The 22567-nt window shown below is 43.0% G+C and overlaps 1 protein-coding gene across 1 annotated transcript in view; it reads left to right on the top strand.

The window, feature by feature from the left end:
* Positions 1 to 1514: 1514 nt before the first annotated feature.
* Positions 1515 to 22567, top strand: part of LOC118559271 (NLR family CARD domain-containing protein 3-like) — a 48554-nt gene continuing 27501 nt past the window's right edge. Inside the window, exons 1-4 of the mRNA XM_036129961.1 lie at positions 1515 to 1808; positions 4033 to 4251; positions 5742 to 5788; positions 6808 to 8596. Coding sequence (XP_035985854.1) covers positions 4052 to 4251; positions 5742 to 5788; positions 6808 to 8596 — 2036 coding nt within the window. The 5' untranslated portion in view covers positions 1515 to 1808; positions 4033 to 4051. The remainder of the gene's footprint in view (positions 1809 to 4032; positions 4252 to 5741; positions 5789 to 6807; positions 8597 to 22567) is intronic.

The raw sequence follows: 22567 nt of genomic DNA, 5'->3' as shown, positions 1-22567 counted from the left end.
TGGATGAGCAGCAGGTCAGAGGTCATCCGCCTCTGGACCGTTCTTCCTGATGGAGAGGATTTATTATGAGCCCAGACACCAAGGCAGCACCAGTCGCTTAGATGAGGCCATGTGCATCAAGTTGTGTTTGCTGCACAAGTCTCCAGCTGAGAGGGATGGAGTCCAGCTTCCTGGGTGGAGCAAAGTGCTCAGTGACTACCAGCACATCCCAGACCTGGTGGTGGACTGCCACACCCTGATGGAGGCCACCTCTCTGCAGCTTTTCCTCAGTCAGAGGACTCTGACACAGTGCTAAGCACAATGTTTGTTTTTTACTGGGACATCTGAAAGAGAAATATTGCAGTTAATTCTAATGATGACAGTTTTCTGATTGCAGCTTTAATATAAGGGAGAGCAGCCAGGAGATAAGTGTCCTCCCCCAGGGCCTTACTGCAGAAGACCACATGGCTGTGGCCAGCTCACAGCTGCCTCCTCTGCAGCAAATGCTGCATGAAGCTCCATCCACCTCAGGGCTCCAACATGAGTTTATCCTCCCAGCAAACAGAGCAGGACAGGCTCCTAAGCTGCAGCCAGGCAGACCACCTGCTAGTGCTGCAGTTGTGCAGCCCAGCAGCTCCTCTTCCACTCCCAGCTCAGCTTCTTTTATTGAACCCTGGGTGGACAGTGATGTCAGCAGGTCACTCCTCAGCTGCTCCTTCCCTGGCTCCTCTGTTTTCACCTCCTGCATCAGTCAATGCTTGGTAGGGTGTCTATTTGCATGAATTACTGCATTAATGTGATGGTAGCAAGGAGAATAGTCTGTGGTTCTGCTGAGATGTTCAAGAAGAACTCTTCAGCTCCTCTTTCCCTCAGATCTGCCCTGAAGCAGCTTTAAGGGGGAAAAATGCTGCAGCTGGAGGAGATTCAGCAAAACCAACATGTTGCTTTGCTTTCTGTCCCAGAAGCTCCAGAGGAGGCTTGGCAGCATGAAGGTGGATGGAAGAAGAAGTGACAGCAGCAGTCACCTCCACACTGTCTCTGCTTCCTTCTCCAAGCAACACGTTTCCTCAGCTGTGCTGTCAGGATGTTGCTCTGAAACATCTCAGGAGGACAGGACACTTGGAGACACTTTGGAGAGGAGATCTCCTGGAATCAGACTCAACTAAACCTGCTGAGAACCTCAACATCTCCAGATCCTCAGCAGACTGATCTGAGATGCTTCTCAGTCTGCTGACCAGAACTTTATTGGACCTGGAGCTCTGACTGGGATCTTCTTCCAGTTTGGGTTTCAATAAAAAAATCAGGAGAAGATTCCCAGTCAGAGATTAAATCAATCTTTTCTTTGACTCCAAGCTGGGAGAAAGTGAAGCTGACTGTGGGAACATTTGCTGAACACTTCCAGATGATTTCAGGGAGAAAATGATCCACGTAGAACCAGGACTGAATGTTTTACAGCGTAGAAAGTAAGAAAGATTAGAGTCCAGCTAAAGCTGTCAGATCTCCTCCCAGAGGTTCTGCTGATCTCTTCCTGGTTTACAGAGAACAAAACTACTGAATGCAATAAAATGTTGACTGGAAATGAGCTGAAAACTGAGAAGAAACCTGAAAAACACACAAGTTTCACCCTGACCTCAGAGTTTTACAGCTCAGTTCACTGTTGATGCAAAGAGAAGAAGAACTGAAAGGAATGGTGTTTAAACTCAGGTAAACTCACCTTGACAGGGGGCGGAGCCTCAGGTGAGTCAGTTACAGTCAGGTATCAGATCAGGACAAACAGGTTCTGACTCATTTAGCAGCAGAACAGAACAAAGAGAAGACTCTGGATCAGGGTGAGTGTGAACTTGTTCTGGTTTTCTCTCTGTGGACTGGGAACAGAACCAGGAACAGAACTCAGTCTGGTTCTCCTTCAGAACCAAGCTGCTGCTTCATGTAACCGTGGTGCCAGTCAGGGTCTGATTTCCTGGTTATCAGCACCAACAAACGCTCAGTTTCCTTCGTTTGTCTCTTTTCTAAAGACAAAAACTGTATTTAAGAAAACAGGAGATAATATTTCTAAAAACTATATTAAAGCTGTTTTTTTTAGTTGTTCAGTTGAACTGGTACCAGTTCTGTTACTGCTCTACTGCTACTTCCTTATAATAAAACCAATAAGATAAAAATAACAACAATAAAACAAACAAAACCTCATGAATAAAATTACAGAGAATAAAGTATTGTGTTGTGAGCCTGGATTCAAACAGGTGTAGAGTCACAGGCTGCTGCTGCTGGATGAGCCAGGATGTTGTTTGTTGTTTGAAAGTGGAAATTCTAGTCAGACTCTGTTTGTGGGAAGACCATCCCTCAGGTTGGTTCCTTTCACAGAATTTTTTTTATTTTACCAAAAGATGTTTTACAAAATGGAACTTTCCATTTCCACATGTAGCAGCTACAGTTGTTCAGTGGAACCAGTACCTGTTCTCTGCTGCTTCATCCTCATGGTGTTGGATAATGCTGACATCAGAGACTCAGATCCTGTTTTAGATGAATAATTGAGCTGAATCAGAAATACTGGTTTGAAAACTCTGAAGTCTCCAGATTGTGATTTAGCTGCTGAATAAAAGCTGAAAATCAAACTTTGTTCTCAGTTGATCTCTGGTTCTTTGCAGCCGCACCTTTCTCTAAAATCCCTCTAGAGAATGTTTGTATCCTGCAGAACAACATTTCATGGTTGGTATTTAGTTATTATACAACAAGCCTCTGATGACATCACAGTAGGCCACCAATCAGAGTCCTTCAGAATATGACCATTTGTAGTTTTTCTCTCCTTTTTATCCTGGTTTTGGATCCAGTTTCTCCTTCAGAGGCGTTTCCTTGTATTTCCTGGTTTCCTGGTTTTCTCTACGGCTGCGGCATCTTTGATCCAGATTTGTTCAGTTGTCTAGCATCTGTTTTAGTATCGCCTGTTGTCTTTGTTCACATAAATTCTATTTTAAATAGTTCTCAATACGTTTACATTTCTGCCCTACCTGACAAATGTTAAAGTTTATATGAAATGAAAACAACCCAGAAATGTTGTTGAGCAGTTCATGCAGACTAGTTTGTAACAGCGTCCCTGAAGTTTGTTGTTTTACCCTTTAAACAGTTGTTGCTCAGTCAGAAACACAATTAATACTGAATAACTGTCAGATACTGTAAGTTGAAGAAGTCTTGGACAAAATGGCAGAAGGACATTTTTGATTCTACAGCCAAAGAAGTGAATAGAGAAAAACCACAGGTCACCTGAATATAACGTTGGTCATAAAGGGGTTGAAACACCAAGATTTTCCTCCTAAATAAACTCTTTTTAAGAGGAACACCTTTATTCTGATTGAGCTCATGTGGATTTCAAAATTCTGCTGTGAAGTCATGTTACTGTTAGCAGGTAAAGCTCTCTTTCTGGCTGCTATGTTACCATGGTAACTGCTGCTGCTACCTGCTCCTCAGGTGATGCTGATGTTCAAACTGATGTTAAAATGTTGAAAAGGGAAGTTTTCACTGGTTCCTCTAGATGTTCTGTTCTCTGAGAGGTTCTGACTCTCAGCAGAGGGACCAGCAGAACATCTTCCTCTAAAGGAGGTCTGGACCTGAAAGGTTTCAGAACCGCTGCTTTACCTGAAGGCTCTCTAACAGGAGCCGGCTCCAACATGTGAGCGGGCTGCTGTGTTCAGAACCAACACATCAGAACTTCAGAGGAAATGTTCCCTCCTTCATTCACTACATCTGACCTCACTCTGGATGTTTCTACAGACCTGGAACATGATTCCACTTTAGACCAGAAAAGGTTTCACTCTCAGTTTTAGCTTCATTTTCTTAATAAAACCAGAAACTTCTCCAGATGGTTCTGAGGAGATCACCCAGCAGACACCAGGAGGTGCATGAAGTAGTGAAGGAGAAGACGATCCAGACCCAGATGGTACCTGCTGAACTCTGGTTCCTCTGGTCCTCTACACACATGATGGGAATCAGCTTTCTGCTTTACAGATACTGACTGGACCTGAACCACTGGGAACTGACTGGTTCTGGTTTCTCTCACAGGCTGACTGAAGTCCAGAAGATGGAGGATTGTGATCTAAAGGAGGACAGAGCAGAACCTCCAGGATCCAGCTGTCCGTCTATGAGGAGTGACCGGTCCAGAGATCACCCTCTAAACTTAAGTGCAGAACCTCCAGGATCCAGCTGTCCGTCTATGAGGAGTGACTGCTCCAGAGAATACCCTCCATTCTTCAGTGCAGAACCTGGACCCTCAGACTCAGAGTAAGAAACAAGTACTGTACTTACTGATCCATGTGACTCTGCAGAGATATAAAAGCACAGTATTCAGTCATCTGTAGGGCTGGGTAATTATTCAAATTTCAAGAATCGTTTAGATTCCGATTCTCAAGATTTAGACTTGATTCTTTTTTATTTGATTCAATCTAAACTCAAATTGGATTGCTGGTATTAAAAATGTTTTGCTGTTACTTGAATATCATGTAGTTATGCGACATATTGATACTAGTATCATATTAACATTCGACAGCAAATTAATAAAGTAATGGTGGCTTTAAATAAAGTAATGGTGGCGGCTCTAAGGACCAAATTCTCTCCCTGAATGTTGCGACAATTGTTTTCACCAACATGCTGTGGGGCAGAAAACCCAAACAGATCCAGGGTAGAAAACAGAGACAGCTGCTATTTCTATTAAACTCAATTCATAAACACTTTAGTAAACCAAAGGGACAATAAATTTGGACACTAATCTGGTGCATTATTAAAATAATGACATCAAAAATTCACCTCCCGGACTGGAGTGTGAAGTCTGTGATATTTGCTGCGACCATGCCTCCGACCACTAGGGGGAGCTTAGTGCTTGTTTTTGTCCTGCTGAGGCCTCAGAGCAGAAGAAGAACTAATTAACAGACTAACACGTTAAGATAAAATCTGCTCTTAGTGCCTTACTGATAAAAACATCCCAGCTTTCTGTGCGCAGACTGTGAGTCCAGCGGACCGTTTAACTTTCATGGTCCAGCGTAGCCGCTGTCTACGTTTATTGAGACAAATACAATCCCTCAATTTTACCAGCGGGACGAAGCGGGGAAGATGGTTAAATGTTTGATTATCTTAGCTAGCTGAGCCTATAGAGACGTTAGTTTCCCAGCAGGCTCCACCTGTCAGTGAGAACAGAGGGACTGTTGCCTAGCGACCGCCTGCTGGTAGCTCTGTGCATCAAGCCCTTGTGCACTCATACAAAATGAACTCTGCTGACCTGTCAGCGTTGAGCCCGCGGACTCATGTACGTGCAATGAGTACGCACACATTTAAGTTCACAGTGAAAATTATTATTTTTAAGCTGATATTTGGTTAAATGAATAGATCATTACGAATTAAGATGGGAATTGATTCATAATTTTTAAAAACATTCACAGCCATAGTCATCAGCATATAAATTAAAGAAGAACTTAATTTTTATTTTAACTGAAAGCAAAGCGAAATAATCATGAGACATGTTAGTGAGTGAGGCAATGCTATTTAACTGAAGGAACACTGGCACAGTTTGTAAATGTGTGGTCCTGGTCATGAGGTCTGTAGGTAGAAGTGTTTGGATGTAAATGTGTAGCCTATGTGTATGTGAATTTTGATTTATTTGTTTAAGTATTGACTTCAGAGCATTATAAACTCATGAGTAAAGTTAGGAAGATTGTTTATCTATGTTAAGAACTAAAGGAAGGAGAAGGGTTATGATTAAATAAGTTTTACTTCTTCAGACCAGGACCTGGACTGCTGGCAGCCAATCAGAGCAGCTGTGCTCCAGGTGAGACTGAACATCTCCAATCAGAACTTCCTTCTATCATCTCTGTTGAACTTATTCCTCATCTTTAGTTGGGATCTGGGAATTGATGTCTTTAAAAATCTTTCTGTGATCAGTTATTTCCCCTGAATCTCTGGATTTCCAGCTGCTGTAAATGTAACATGTGTGTTTAACCCAACAACCTATTGGGTTTGCTTTGAAGTGGTTCTGTTTTCAGCCCTTTGTGCTAAATGCATTAAAACTGAACATCTCCTTAAAGCTGCAGCCCATTTTGATGGAAACAAAAAGGTGGAGAAAACAACCTGCTGCACTGCTGCTTTACAGAAAGAGGGAAGGAAAGTCTGAGAGACAGAACCCTTTATTTACTCCGACAATAGATCCCAGATTACAGGAGATATATTTGCAGAAACATGGAATATTTCTATCTGCTGTTTACTTCTAAAGGAACAAATCAGTCCCATTTCATTTCTAATCTGTAATTATACTTCAAAAACTTCCAATCCAGTCTGTGAGGGAGAAAAGCATCTGAAATGTGAACACTACCTGATCCAATGAGCTGTTTCTCTGGCAGATTAGAGCATTTCCTCCAGATTTCCTTCATTAAAGCTGAAAATGCTGCCAGGAATCATTTTCTGTCTCTCTGCCTCTTCTGTACCTGCTGTGTTTGTGGGAGAAGGTCAGATAGAAACAGAGAAATGAGGACAATGGTGACCTGATGCTAAAGAGTTGATGTTGCTGAAAGCTGCTGCATGTTTCTGTCAGCATTTCTTCATCTGATCTGCTTTGTGAATCAGATCCTGACAGTGAACAGATACTGGCCACAAAGCAGAGGCACAACTCTGCTGTCTGACCATCTAACAAGGTTCTGCTTCTAAGGATGGATCCCATTGGTTAGCATCACATCATGTGAACTAAGAGACCTTCTAATGATAACACCTCCTGATGTTCCAGATGTTTCTGCTCCAACTTCATCACTAAATCAGGTTTTTTCTTCAGTTGTCTTTTCTTCTCTGTTCCAGCAGATGTTGGTCTGCAGGAGATTCAAGAGGAACATAAGATCAGTCTGAGGAGGAGATGTGAACGTGTGACTGAAGGAAGTGATGAACCAGGAAGTAGAACCCTCCTCAACAGGATCTACACTGATCTCTACATCACAGAGGGACAGAGTGAAGAGGTTAATACCCAACATGAGGTGAAGCAGCTGGAGAGAGCTTCCAGGATCCAGAACCTCCATGACTCTCCAATCAGGTGCCACGACATCTTTAAAGCCTTACCTGACCAACATGGAGCCATCAGAGTGGTTCTGACCAACGGCGTCGCTGGTGTTGGAAAAACCTTCTCAGTGCAGAAGTTCACTCTGGACTGGGCCGAGGGCTTGGAGAACCAAGATGTCCGTGTGGTGGTTCTGCTGTCGTTCAGGGAGCTGAACCTGATCAGAGGTGAGCAGCACAGTCTTCTCACGCTGCTCCATGTTTTCCATCCAACCCTCCAGAAGCTCCCAGCAGAGCAGCTGGCTGCCCACAAACTTCTCTTCATCTTTGACGGCCTGGATGAAAGCAGACTTTATCTGGACTTCAACCACAGTCGGCTTGTTTCTGACGTCACACAGAAGTCATCAGTCGACGTTCTGCTGACAAACCTCATCAAGGGGAACCTGCTTCCCTCGGCTCTGGTCTGGATCACCTCCAGACCTGCAGCGGCCAATCAGATCCCTCCTTCATGTGTTGACAGGGTAACAGAGGTACGAGGCTTCACCGACGCCCAGAAGGAGGAGTACTTCAGGAGGAGGTTCAGCGATGAAGAGCTGTCCAGCAGAATCATCTCCCACATCAAGACCTCCAGGAGCCTCCACATCATGTGTGGAATCCCAGTCTTCTGCTGGATCACTGCTACGGTTCTGGAGAACATGTTGACCACAGAGCAGAGAGGAGAGCTGCCCAAGACCATGACTGACATGTACTCTCACTTCCTGCTGGTCCAGACCAGGAGGAAGAAGAACAAGTACCATGGAGGACATGGGAGGAGTCCACAGGAGCTGATGGAGGCTGACAGGGAAGTCCTCCTGAAGCTGGGGAGGCTGGCGTTTGAACATCTGGAGAAAGGAAACATCATGTTCTACCAAGAAGACCTGCAGCAGTGTGGTCTGGATGTCACAGAGGCCTCGGTGTACTCAGGAATTTGTACAGAGATCTTCAAGAGAGAGAGCGTGATCTTCCAGAAAGCAGTCTACTGCTTTGTTCATCTTAGCATTCAGGAGTTTCTGGCTGCAGTCTACATGTTCCACTGCTTCACCAGCAGGAACACAGAGGTGGTGGAGAACTTCCTGGGACAACAATACAGCAAAACATCTCTGGAGGACTTCCTGAAGAGCATCCTGGAGAAATCATTCAAAAGTAAAAATGGCCGTCTGGACCTGTTTGTCCGCTTCCTTCATGGCCTCTCTGTGGAGTCCAACCAGAGACTCTTAGGAGGCCTGCTGGGTCAGACAGAGAACAGTCCAGAAACCATCCAGAAAGTCATCAACAACCTGAAGGAGATAACCACTGTTGATAAAATCTCTCCTGACAGAAGCATCAACATCTTCCACTGTCTGATGGAGATGAAGGACCTCTCAGTTTATCAGGAGATCCAACAGTTCCTGAAATCAGAGAACAGATCAGAGAAGCTCTCAGAGATCCAGTGCTCAGCTCTGGCCTACATGCTGCAGATGTCAGAGGAGGTTCTGGATGAGTTGGACCTGGAGAAGTACAACACATCAGCAGCAGGACGACTGAGACTCATTCCAGCTGTGAGGAACTGCAGAAAGGCTCGGTGAGTCCAGAAGTCTTTAGTGACTGATGCTGGTTCAGAATTATTTCCGTCCGGTTTATTCTTCCTTATTCAAGTTAGTTTTGGACGTTTTTGGAACTTTAACTACTTCCTTTATACTTTGGACTGTCTAAACCAGGGGTGCTCGCTATGTCACTCTGCGATCGACTGGTCGATCGCAGAGTGACGTAGCGAACAGTGAACAGTGACGTAGCGAAAAAAACAAGCCAGTTAGCAAATTGCCTCAGATTTTAAATGACAAGTCAATGACAATAAAAAATTTGCAAATCATTAGCTATACCTAAAACTAATACGTTTGTGGTGATTTAATGTATTTAGGGTTAATTAGCAAAAAATAGAAACATAAATTGTCCTCACAAGGCAAGGCAAAAGGCAAATTTATTTATATAGCACAATTCAGTACAAGACAATACAAAGTGCTTTACATGATTAAGATATAGCAAAATAATAAAATGTAGATAGAAAATAGAATAAAAGCAAGTAGGGATAGAATGTAGTAACAAAAAAAGAACATTAAAAACAGTAAAACTGTTTAACTAGAACAGTCAAAGGCAATTTTAAACAGATGTGTTTTTAATCTTGATTTAAAGGAACTCAGGCTTTCCGCACTTTTACAGTTTTCTGGAAGTTTGTTCCAGATAAGCGGAGCATAGGAACTAAATGATGCTTCTCCTTGTTTAGTTCTGGTTCTAGGTATGCAGAGTAGGCTGGAGCCAGAAGACCTGAGTGGTCTGGAGGGTTGATGCCCTGATAACAAGTCTGTGATGGATTTAGGTGCTAAGCCATTTAGGGATTTATAGACTAACAGAAGTATTTTAAAGTCTATTCTCTGAGATACAGGGAGCCAGTGTAAGGACTTTAGAACTGGTGTGATGTCACTGATCCTGGGGGCTGCCATTTTTGCCCATATTTGGGCACATCACAGGATGTGACGTCACATCCTGTGACGTTTCTTAGCGGAGCGGCACAGCGCTTCACAAGCTAAGCTAATTTTTGTACACAGCTATACACACCCTTGCTAAAACATATGCTGACCAAAATGAGTGAGAAAGCTGGGCCAAGTAAGAAGGAAAAAACATATCTTTTTCATACGGAATGATGTCACGATGTCATTTTCGAAGTGCGTTTGCCTCATTTGTCATTCTAACATCGCAATACCAAAGAAGGAAAATGTGCAGCATTTTCGGACTCTTCATAGAAAATACGACAACGACTTTGCGCCGAAAAGCCAGCTGAGAAAGAGAAAGGTGGAGGAACTAAAATCCCAGTTGTCCGGACAGCAGTAATTTTTCACTCAACAAACTTCAAAAGCGAAAGCCGCCACCTAAGCATCGTTCCAGGTGAGTTACGCTATTGTTAAAAACAGTAAATCCTACCAAGGCGGAGAGATAGTAAAAGAAGCATTCGTTGAAGCAGCTGACTCATTGTTTCAAGACTTTAAAAATAAGGCAGAGATATTATCTTCAATCAAAGCTCTGCAGCTGTCAAGACCTACAGTTACACGGCTCTGTGAAGCAATGGCTGAGGATTTAACCCAGCAACTGTGGAAGGACATCGGAGATTGCGAGTGTTTCTACCTGCAGTTGGACGAATCTACAGATGTGAGTGACACAGCCCAGATGTGCATTTTCATTTGTATGGTGTTTAGTGGTCTCACTGCAAAAGAGGAGCTATTGACAGCACTTCCCATGAAGGAACAGACGCGAGGAGAGGACATATTTCAGACGTTTAAAAACTTTATTGAGAAAACTCAGCTCCCAGTGTACAAATTTGTGTCTATCACCACAGATGGAGCACTTGCAATGGTTGGACGTGTGAATGGATTTATTGCAAAGTGCAGCTAGGAGGGTGCGTTCCCAGACTTCTTGAACTACCATTGCATAATCCACCAGCAAGCGTTATGCGCTAAAATGCTGAACATGAAAGATATCATGGATGTGGCAATGAAGATCGCCTGTTCCATTCGAGCCAGATCTCTTCAAAGACGGTTATTTTGTGCACATCTGGAGAAGGCTGACTGCGACCACTCTGAGTTGTTGCTACATACTGATGTGAGATGGCTTAGTTGTGGGAAATTCCTCCAAAGATTTCGAGAACTCTGTCCGGAGATTAAAGAGTTTTTCCGTGTATCTGGACATGCAGAATACGAGCAAGCACCTCCTTGACTGCATTATTTGGCTCCACTTATTTATGTGAGTCAGCCTTTTCATACATAAAGATCATTAAGTCCAAATACCGTTCCACCATGACTGATGAACATTTGGAAATGTGCTTGAGGCTGGCTGTCAGCAGCTACTGTCCGGACAATGCATCCCTGGCCTATTCAATTCAGTGCAAGTCATCAAAAGTAAACTAAATGTAAATACTTATTATTTGTGTTGTGCAATATTAGCTTATTCAGTTATGCAAGGTACGTCAACATACATTTTACATACAAATAATCCTTAATGAACTTGAAAATAGTTATATGTTCTGCATTTTTGTCGTGGGTAGGTAGACCATTTTGACTTGGTTGTTTTATAAGTAGCTCGCATGCTGAAAAAGTGTGAGCACCCCTGGTCTAAACCATTCAGATTTCTAAATCTTCAGCTCATTCAGGTCACCTCTGCTGCAGGGTTTGTTTTTTTTTTATATTTTGACCTTTTTGAAAGATACAATCATCCAGAGACACATTTTAAACTTTAAACAGCTCTTCACTCATTAGCCTGTTACCCATAATTCACCTTTTTAGAAAATCACTCTTTAGGTCAGAGCTATTGAACTGATGGTCTGTGGGCCACTTCTGGTGATGGTAATCTGGTCTGTAAATGACTTCTTTGTAAAAAATAAATAAATCAGAGACCATCAGAAACATTGTGTGAAAAACAGCCCAGATCAGCAGCAGGCTGAACAGCCTTGGTTTGTATGCTGTTCAGTTACTAACCTCTAAGTAACAGGTTAGCTTTCATTGTTCTCTGAAACAGTCCACAACTATGTTTGTCTCCCAGTGTATACGACTGTCACTGACATCTTCAACCCTGGAGTAAGCCCCCCTACTGTGTACAGCCACATAGGTGAGCACACGAGAAGAGACATTTGGCTTTATTTGCACTTCAACCATTGGTTAACAAACAGTTGTCTGAAGGCAGGCAGATTTATAAAGCTGACTGCAGAACAGAGGATGTCACTAAACAGAACAGACACAGAACTCATGGTGCAGAACTGTCTCTGTCTAAATCCGCCTCTCCAGCTCCCCTACATCAAGAAACAACAAAAGAACAACAGCTTCATTTTTAGCTTTTATTTAACCAGGAAAAAGACCATTGAGATCAAGAACAATAGTGAACAAATGAACAGTGTCCTGCTTTTGTTAAAAGACAGCAATAAATTCATGGTGTGAATAAATTACATAAATAAGATAATGAGATTATATTTTAATTAGTCCAAGTAAAAATGGTTATAAGGGTTTTGGGATTGATATTTGATCAGAGTGAGACATCCCATCTTGGTCAGATTTGTATGTGAATTACGTGAGGTATTGAGTGCTCCCACCTTAAGCTATTTTTGATGTAGTTTCTCCGGGAAAAGCAGCGTTTCAGTCCCTAAAATAGACAAACAGCTCATGTTCAAGCTAAATGTGTTCTACACGCTTCCGCCTTGTGAAACATTAATCTTTGGGACTATTACTTTGTTCAGAAAGCACTTGAAGATGTTTGGGAAATATTTTGGGTAAAGAATAGAAAAATGTGTCACTGATAAATTTGTGTTGAAGATAAGTTAGCTGAGTGTGGAATGTACTGGTAATATTCTGACTTGGGTATTTGTCAGTAATTAGATATTTTCTTCTGTATATTTCAGTTCCAATAGATTCTTCAGGGGGGTCAAGGAAAGCAAGCCTTGTGTAGATAACTTGCTTATTTTGTTGGCTGGCTATCTACAGACCTCTCAACTTTTATCAAAAGTTAAGAGTGGGATTATGTAACATTTCGGGGGGGGGGGGTGGCTGGACCCTGGAGAAGTGGTACAGTCAGCTCAGGAAGTAGACATGTATTACTTATGTTAGAAGGTGAAAGGAAAGTGTTAACACAATGTGGTTCAGTTAGTGGGTTAAAACAGAAATAAACGCACAACTGTTAAAAAATACTGACTAAAATAATAAAGTAGTTTTAAATTAATGACCGTATTATTACACTGTTACACAATAATCTACGGGTTTGTTTATCAGTGTAGATCTATAACCTCATTGGTAAATCAGGCCTATATGGTCCGAAATTTCCCCTCAGCTGCAACACTTGAAGCACACAGGGGTTCATGTTGCGTCTTTACACGAGCCCACACAACACCGCCACCCTACACCTACGAAAGCGGGTCACTTGAGACAGAGAAGGAGAAGACAACAGGGATATGTAACTGGCGCGTTTTGTGCTGTTTAAACCCAGCTTGGTTCCACCAGGTGAAGCTGTTGTTGTGATGCGCCCCGTCCCCCACTACGTTTTGCTGTTGGACTGTGGCTTTGGGATTTTGGTGTGCATGTGTGCGTGGCTCTGCGTGATTTCAACAAGCTGATGCTTTGAAGTTTCCTTTAATTTGGATTTTGGCAAATGACGTAAAATGAGTGGATCATCTGCTGCAACTGTTGGTGAAAAAACTGAAAAGGATAAAATAACTGTTGTTCTTACTGAGAAAGCTCTCGCAAATAAATTTAAAACGATCCAAACTGAACGGAAAATTTAAATAAAATGAAAGGTGTAATTGTGTTCTCAAACAGCTAATGAAAGATGATGAAAATGATTCACAAGTAATGTTACAGTTGGATGAGTTAAGACACCTCATGCATTGCATGACTCACTGCTGACTTTAATTCCACTTGATGAGAAACATAAGCAAAACACATGGTTCTCAAGCATCACTAAATACAATAAGGGGTTTGTTGAGGATGTTGAAATATGGCTTTCTGAAACCAATAAATACAAGCCATCCTCTGGCATGTTACAGTCAGAGAAAAATCCAGTAGGAGAAAAGTGGAGGTTAAAGAGCATAAGGAACCTCAATTGTCTGTTAATCCCCGGCATGACAACCACGAGGATGTGTTGCCATCTCATAGTGTTTCAAATCAAGGGAGCAGGTCAAGCTCTAAAGTATTATCAACTTCATCTGCACGTCTCAGGGCAGAAGCTTAAATGGCCGCCTTGCTCACACGTCAAAATATGATGAAAGAAAAACATGCTCTGGAAGAACAAGAGGAGCAGCTGAGGAAAAGGAAAGAATAGCTTCAGCTTAAAGCAGAAATAACTGCAACTGCTGCATAAGTAAAAGTGCTGAAAACAGGATCTGCAGTGCAAAGCACAGCTTCATGAAGATCCAAAGGAATGGAATCCTGTTTCAAAACAGAAGGAAATGCTCTTGAGCTCATTAAAGCAGATTCAAAGACTTTTGTTCCACAGACACTTCCCAAGAGAAGTAAAGCTTTTGGAAATGCAGAGCTACAAGTAAAAACAGTGCAACAGAATGCAAAAATGGGAAAAACCTGCACCTCTTTTTATGGGGCCTTGTGATCCTCTAACCAGGAAATCTTCATTTATGCCTCTGCAGGAAGCAGCTCAACCAGTAGCCAATGAAACCCTGTTGTCCATCATGGAGAAACAAAACCAGTTAACTTGTATGTTGGTACGTCAGCAAGGTCTTTCTTTGCTGCCTAGAAGAGAAATTCAACCCTTTGATGGAGATCCTCTTCATTTTCAGGCCTTTATGTGTTAATTTGAACAGGTTATTGAAGCAAAGATGGATGATTGCCTGCATTATCTTGCACAGTACACTAGGGGTCAGCCCTGCGAACTTGTCAGCATAAGCCTGATGGTGCTGAATATGTAAATGCAACGACTATGTTGTATGAGCACTTTGGAAATGTGCATATTATTGCATCTGTTTATCTGAATATAATTCACTCATGACCTTTGATTAAATCAGAAGATGGAAAAGCTCTTCAGGCTTACTGTTTGTTTCTACGTGCATGTTGCAATGTGATGGAGGAGGTTTATGATCTTTCTGAATTAAATACACCTGCCAATATGCTTGCTGTGATTAGAAGATTGCCTTATAAGTTGAAAGATAAATGGGGAACAGCAGCATGTGACATCCAGGAGAAGCAGCATCGCAGAGCTACATTTATTGACATTGTTTTCTTCCTTGAGCGTCAAGTTAAAATTACTACAGATCCTGTCTTTGGAAATCTATGTGATGCTCCATCAACATATTTAACTGTCAAGAACAGTGATGGAGAGAAACGTTCTTCTCGTCCAAGAACTAGAGGAAGTAGCTTTGGCACAACCATCTCTGCTGTTGAGAGAAATAATTCTTCAGAGGCTCAAGAACATCAGACTGCTGTGAAGATTTGTTTGTTTTGCAAAGGTGGACACAAACTGGATTTATGTTCTCTGTTTGATAAGAAACCTCATAATGAGAAGATTTCATTTCTTAGGAAGAATAATGTGTGTTTTGGTTGCCTGTGCACAGGGCACATCAGCAAAGAATGCAGAAATCGCCTTTTATGTAAAATCTGTGGTTTCAGACATGCAAGCATACTTCATATCCACCACCAGAAGACTTGACAAACTTGCCACTGAGACAGATAACACTCCTGTCACAGTCGGGACTAGTGGTCTTACTGAGGTCGGGGAACAAGACTGTAAGCTTTTCATTGTGCCAGTCAAAGTAAAATCAAAGAAAGGTCAAATAGTGGAAACATATGCCTTTCTAGACCAAAGGAGTTCAGCATCCTTTTCTACATTGGGTCTTGACGAGTGAATTTCTCCATTGTGAGATCAATAAAGACTATCTTATCTTATCTCTTGTCTTATGGACAAGCTGAATCTCACTGGGAGAAAAACAAAGATTATTTTGGAGGTCATCAGAAGTGAAGGTGAGGGACCTTTTGCTATTAAAACAATGCTCGGTTGGACAGTGAATGGGCCACTTAAACAGGAATGCTGTGGAAAACCAAACTGTCCGTTAACAGTCACTACCAACAGGATATCTGCTGTTACATTGGACAAGTTATGGAAACAACAGTTCAAGATGGACTTCCCTGAGAGAAGCTATGATGAGCATGTGGGGCTGTCACAGGAAGACTCTAGGTTTCTGGAGTTGGCTAATAAGACAGTGACCTTGAAGGATAGACACTACAGCATTGCCTGCCTTTGACAGACAGAGACATAAGAATGCCTGATAACCGTGTAATTGCTGAACAACGTGCCTTAAGCTTGAAGAAAAGGTTCATCAGAGATAAAGACATCCACAAAGACTACACTGTATTCATGAAATATCCTATATCCAGAGGTTATGCAAAAGGAGTGCCAATTGCAGACTTGGAGCGACATGATGGGAAGGTTTTGTATATCCCCCATCATGGGGTTTACCATCCTACCAAAGGGAAGATTTGGGTTGTATTTGACTGTGCGGCATCATTCCAGGGCATTTCTCTTATTGCACAGCTCCTGAGAATCAGAATCAGACATATTTTAATAATCCCAGAGGGAAATTGCTGTTTCAGTACCATCACCATTACATAAACATCACAAACATTTCAGGGCGGAGACGGTTCACTGAGGCCGTGCAGCCAAGGACAATACTGTCCACAAGGCGCTGCCCTTATTGAAAGAATATTACAACAACATGGGGGAAAGGGAGGGACAAAAAAAAGGCAGATGTTTGAAAATTTATGCTCTCACACAAATAAAGAGTCAAACAACCAACAAAAAAACCCTCATAGCACGAAAAGCACAAATAATACAAGACAACATATATGCAGAAGGTAAACATTTGAGACGGGTTGCGTGTGCGTAGTTCATCAGTTTTATGAGTATCAGTTATGCGTGTGTGTTTTTGGTGAAAGTGTTGTATCTCCGTGAACACTCTCCAGAGGCCATTGTCCTTGATGTTATCTGACGGGCAACAGTTCAGAAAAAGCATCCTCAGGTGTCAGCGGGGAAGGGGGGTAGCCGGGGGGCTTTTCTGAGCATTCTCCGCCATAACAATCCAGGAGTAGAGATAGGGAGGGAATCCAAATATATGACAAGCTGCACTGCCTTTCCTGTCAGCTTTAAGTCTTTTGCTGGCTCCAAATGGTAAATTCAATTTTCTGAATTGTTGGGCTTATCCGTGCTTCACTTCCAGATTTTATCCCATCTCCCCTTGAGTTCAACCACCAAAGCCAGTCTGCGTTCCAACACAGCCAGCTTTCGGCTCTGCTCCTTCACCTTCCAGAACTGTCCGTTCACCGCCTTAGTGAGCGCCTCATGCAGCCGGCAGACTGATCAAGGCCAAATGGCTACCGACATCTGCTGTATTTGCTGATACTTAAAAATCCACAAAAACCAATAAGTAGAGATCCAAGTATCCTTAATCAAAATGTAAACGTTTCAAACGTCCAGGAATGACAAAGTCGAAAGACACACCGTTTTCCTTCCAAGAATATAGGGTGTATCTCACAAAATGAGTCAAATCTGGACAGGCCGGGTCCCCCTTTCGTTGCCTAGCCGTCAAAAAAAATTTATCAATAGTATTGAGAGACCAGCTTACCAGATCCATCTTTTTCAGAAGACGCTAACCTGTTGAGGTTCCTCTGGTGGCCTGGAGGTGACTTCAATCAGAGCATGCAGGAGTATAGGATGGCCGTTCATTTGTTTGGAGCAACGTCCTCTCCGAGTTGTGCTAACTATGCTCTGCGGAAATGTGCGGAAGACAACAAAGCACACTTCAACCAGCAGGTGATTGACACCATTCTATATAATTTCTACTTGGATGATTGCCATACTTCAGTAGGCACTGAAGAGGAAGCAATCTCTCTTTACACAGACTTTAGACTCATCTGCGCCAAGGGAGGCTTCCATTTAACAAAGTGGATAAGTAATAGCCGCAGGGTCCTGGCAGTAATACCTGAGGAAGAGAGAGCTAAGAAAGTTAAAAATCTAGATTTGGATGGTGACCTCTTGCCTGTTGAGCGAGCACTGGGAGTTTTGTGGTGTTTACAGTCAGATGCGTTTAAGTTCTCCATTTCCATTCCAAACAGGCCATTGACCTGAAGGGAATTCTTTCTATGGTCAGCTCCTTCTATGACCATCTGGGATTCCTTGCTCCTGTCATTTTCGCAGCTAAAAGGATACTTCAAGATCTGTGTCAGAGGGGGATTGGATGGGAAGATACTATTCCATCAGATGTTGCCCAGGAGTGGCAAAGGTGGGTGGAAGAACTGCACCTGTTGGACAACATCAGCATTAAACGATGTTTAAAACCTACTGAATTTGGAGAAAAAAAACTACTGCTCAGTTGCATCACTTTGCAGATGCAAGTGAGAAGGGGTATGGTGTTGTTACCTATTTGTTGCTGCACGACAGTCTCTTACAGGCAGACAGTTCCCTTTCATAATGGTGAAGTCCAGGGTGGCACCTTTAAAACCAGTCACACCAGTCACAATTCCCCGTATGGAATTGACAGTGGTTGTGCTAGCAGTTCGCATGGACAGACTTTGGAGAAGAGAGCTGAGGCTACATCTTTTGGACTCAATGTTTTGGACAGACAGCACCTCAGAATTGAAATACATCAATAACAAAGCTACTAGGTTTCGTGTTTTTGTGGTGAACCGAGTGTCTGAGATTCTCGAGTCTTCTGGAATATAACAGTGGAGGTATGTGAATACAACGCAAAACCCTGCAGACCTTGCCTCTAGAGGTATGAAGGCAGAACCTTTTCTGCGTGACACTAAATGGTTATCTGGTCCTACATTCCTTACACAGCCAGAGACAGATTGGCCTGTTAACCCAGAGAACTTGCAGGAACTTTCACATGAAGACCCTGAAGTCAAGATGTGTGCCTCTGTGGTTGTCTCACCCACACATGATCATGACTATCCATTGGATTCCTTGATTCATCGTACCTCATCCTGGACTCGTCTTGTCAGGGTGATGAGTTGGATTTTGAAATTCAAAACATTGCTCTTACATAGAAGTACAAGACACATTTCCAGCCTGCATCTAATACAGCTCAGTCTAAATGTGCTCATCCTAGGGTTGAGTTCTGTAATGACTTTCTCTCATTGGGAGAGATTGAGGATGCTGAGATGCAAATAATCAAGTTTTGTCAGAGGAAAAGATATGCTGAAGAGATCTCCTGTCTCCAAAAGGGAAATAGCGTAAAGCGAAGCAGTCACATATAGGGTAGTTCACGCGTGACGTCCGCGCTACTTCCGGGTCCGGCGTGTAGGCAAAAACAGGACTGTTCTCGCATTCTATCATTACAAAACGGGTGAATTCGAGCGTGCTTTTAGTTAGTTTATTTTCGAAATCTAAACAATTGCCTACGACTTGTTTTCCCGGTTGCACACAGAGGCATTCCAAATCGTTGGATGTACGTTTCTTTCGTTTACCGAAGAAAGAAGAAAGACAAAAGAAATGGATATTTTCAATGAAGAAGGACCCAGGCAGACAATCCTAATCGACTGGGGGAGCCATCATACCCTGACAGAATTTGCAGTCTACACTTCATCTCCGGTAAATACAACTTAATTTTGAACTGGTCATTGTTCTACTGAAATAGCGACGGAGGGGAGGTGGCGATCGCTACACGGGGCGGGAGAAGCGGAGTCGATCCAGCAGCTGCTGCTGCACCAGACAGCGGCTGCATTACACCCCTATTAATGCGCGCTAGTGTATCTGTGTTTACGCTGCAACGTCGCCGACACCCTCACCCATTTTAATAAGACAAAAACACCAAAATAATCCTTTGTGAACAATTTCTTTAACCTACCGGGCGGGTCTTTCTCTATGCTGAGGCGCGGTCTGTGTCCGACTCCGCTTTCTGCTGTTACACAAACATGTTTGAACATCCATCCATCCATCCATTTTCTGACCCGCTTAATCCCTCATGGGGTTGCGGGGGTTGCTGGTGCCTATGTCCCGATATCAACCATCAACTTACCCTTAAAACGATCTTGTGATACGTTATCTAAAGAAGAAAAATACGTCGAGAACTGGTCAGTTTTCTTTGTTTGCGCCCGCTATGTGTTCACCTTCTGCCTTCCAGTCCGGCGCGCATGCGCGAAAAACCCGGATGAAAACAATAGCAGTGAACTACCCTATACAAGTTGAATCCTGTTCTGGAGGATAATGTGCTGCATGTTGGAGGACTCAGCAAGGCTGTCATGTCTGAAGATTCCAAACGTCCTATCATAATTCCCAAGGACCTTCACATTGCTGATCTCATTCTTCAGCACATCCATAAAAGTGTGGGTCATGGTGTTAGGAACTACATGCTCTCAAAGCTGCATCAGAAATATTGGATTCCTGGTGCTGGAGCCTTGATTAGAAACATCCTGTCGCGGTGTGTGACCTGCAGACGGCTTCATGGAGCCACAGGCCAGGAGCAGATGGCTGACTTACCTGAAAGCAGAGTGACCCTGAAAAAAAACCCTTTTAGTTTTGTTGGAGTAGATTATTTTGGTCCATTTGAAGTCAAGCGTGGGAGAAGTCTTGGGAAGAAGTATGGAGTTCTCTTCACGTGTTTAGCGGTTAAAGCTGTACATATTGAGGTCGCCTCATCTCTTGACACAGACTCCTTTATTAATGCCTTACGCCGTTTTATTGCAAGGCGAGGCCAAGTTCAAGAGCTGCAGTCTGATAATGGGACCAACTTTGTGGGTGCGGAGCGTGAGTTGAGACAAGCCATAGAAGAGTGGAATCAGGAAAAGATCTCAGATACACTGTTGTTGAAAGGAGTGAAATGGACCTTCATACCTCCAGCTGGATCGCACCATGGCGGAGCATGGGAGAGATTGATTCATTCCATCAGAAAGGTCCTTAATTCCATCCTGCAGACACTGCATTTAGACGAAGAAGGACTTCAAACTGCTCTCTGTGAAGTGGAATCAATCCTCAACGGTAGACCTATTACATTGGAATCTACCAATCCAAATTATCTGGAAACTCTAACACCAAACAACCTCCTTCTGCTCAAGTCTAACCCATGCTTACCACCTGGTTTGTTCAAGAAAAGTGACCTTTATGCACACAAACGTTGGAGACAGGTCCAATACATATCTGACCCATCACAAAGATATGCCTTCTTCAGGAGAGTTCCGACCATAAAGATGACACTTTTTTGACCTGGTTTGACATGACTCTTTGACTTGACTTTAATACTACTAGATGTTCATTGCAGACTGACTATATTAGGCTAAGTGCTGGTAACCTCTGGCCTATGACTGACTGACATATGGACAAAAGAAGAAAAGGGGAAATGACGTTAATGGACTATTTCAACGTTTTTTGTCTCATTCAGTTTTCTGATATAATGTATATCTTAGCATATGGCGTTGGATGTGTGATTATTGCTGTGTAATGATGTAATAATTAGGGGCCGGAACGTAATGGATAGGCGTAGTTTTGATCACGTGGTGTCAGCAGTGATTTGTAAGATCACCTGTTTTGCTCACCCAGTGAGTGGGTGATGGGGGATGTCTACTTTTTGCTGACCGCTTTAAGCTTTGGATGCTTTTTGTACCTTTTGCCTTTGATCACGGCTTGAACATGTGGATTCGTTTTTATGCTGCATTGCATGGTGTTTTGAAGATCAATAAGAATAAAAGGATCTTAACTGCAGCTTGGACTGAAATTTTGAATAGCGAGCGCGTCAACAAGAATTCCCCTATTCAGCCGCTCGGTTTGTTTGACTGTCGCCAATAGGAAATAGCACTTTTTATGCATTGCAACCCCAGAATTGATGAGTTTAGGCGCAGCCTTTCAAGCTCTGTGTCTCAGTGGTTCCTAAGTGACTGTAGAAAAAAAAACACCTTTTCTGGTAATGTCTGGTATCAGCACAATTTATGCCTAACTATAGGCAGTGAAGTGAGCGAACCAACCGTTGTAATACAGTAATTTGACTATGCAGGTCAGTACAGGTCAGGATGTGAAATACCGCCACCTTGTGGTACTATGTATGCTCTGTTTTTCAGTTCAATAAATGCTCGTGAAACTTCAGTAGGTTATGGACCCAGTCGGTCCCAGTCAGTTCTAGTAAATAGCTTAAAACAGTTGTTTTACACGGATTCTGTGTGGAGTACACGGTGTTGTGGGATTCACAATGAAGGACAGACTGTTTATCGACAAGCTAAGTGGACCAGACAACTGGGCTACATGCAAATTCCAGATCGAGCATCTGCTGAAAGATAGGAGTCTATGGGGCATGCTATGGGGCAGCTGCACGAGCCGAATTCGCTAGGAAGAAAGAAAAGGCGTTTTCAATGTTGGTGCTTAACGTAAGTACATCTCAACTGTACCTGATTACAAGTTGCCAGTCACCTAAAGAAGCGTGGGATATGCTGAATGGACATTTTGAGAGAAACACTCTAGCCGATAAACTGTTTCTAAAGAAGAAGTACTTCATGTGTGAAGTGAAGGAAGGAGAAACGATAACCGAGCATTTGAAGCGCATGAAGGAATTAACGGACCAACTCAGTGCTACTGGTGTGTAATTGAAGAGGAGGATCAGATTATGACATTGCTAGGTAGTCTCCCACCCAGCTATGCAACAATTGTCACTGCCCTGGAGATAAAGATGGACAGTTTGACTCTTCAATGGCGTACCGCGCACGTGACGTCACCATCTCAAGAGCAACGCCCCTTGCCGCTTTGGTAGGACAAACAGGTAGAGAGCGCCCGTAGCCACCAGCCATTACATGCGCAACAGAAACAGCGATATGACCGACTTTATAGCCGTTTCACAAGACGAAGTCCTAGGCGCACGGTTTACTGGTCGAACTGTCGAAGAACACACCAACCTTCAGCTCAAACGATGGCTTGAGTGTCGAGGGCTTAAAAAGACCAGAAAACGGGCAGAGTTGATCGAACGGTAAGTCGTTATTTTTTTTCCTGCTCGGCGTTCATGGCGTCGTCAGCCGTTTTTTCTCTGTTTGTAATCACCGTC

The sequence above is a fragment of the Fundulus heteroclitus genome, unplaced genomic scaffold (genome assembly GCF_011125445.2).
Source record: "Fundulus heteroclitus isolate FHET01 unplaced genomic scaffold, MU-UCD_Fhet_4.1 scaffold_259, whole genome shotgun sequence".
NCBI lineage: Eukaryota > Metazoa > Chordata > Actinopteri > Cyprinodontiformes > Fundulidae > Fundulus > Fundulus heteroclitus.
Note: the sequence above shows the minus strand (reverse complement) of the source record. Positions and strands in the feature narration are given on the sequence as shown.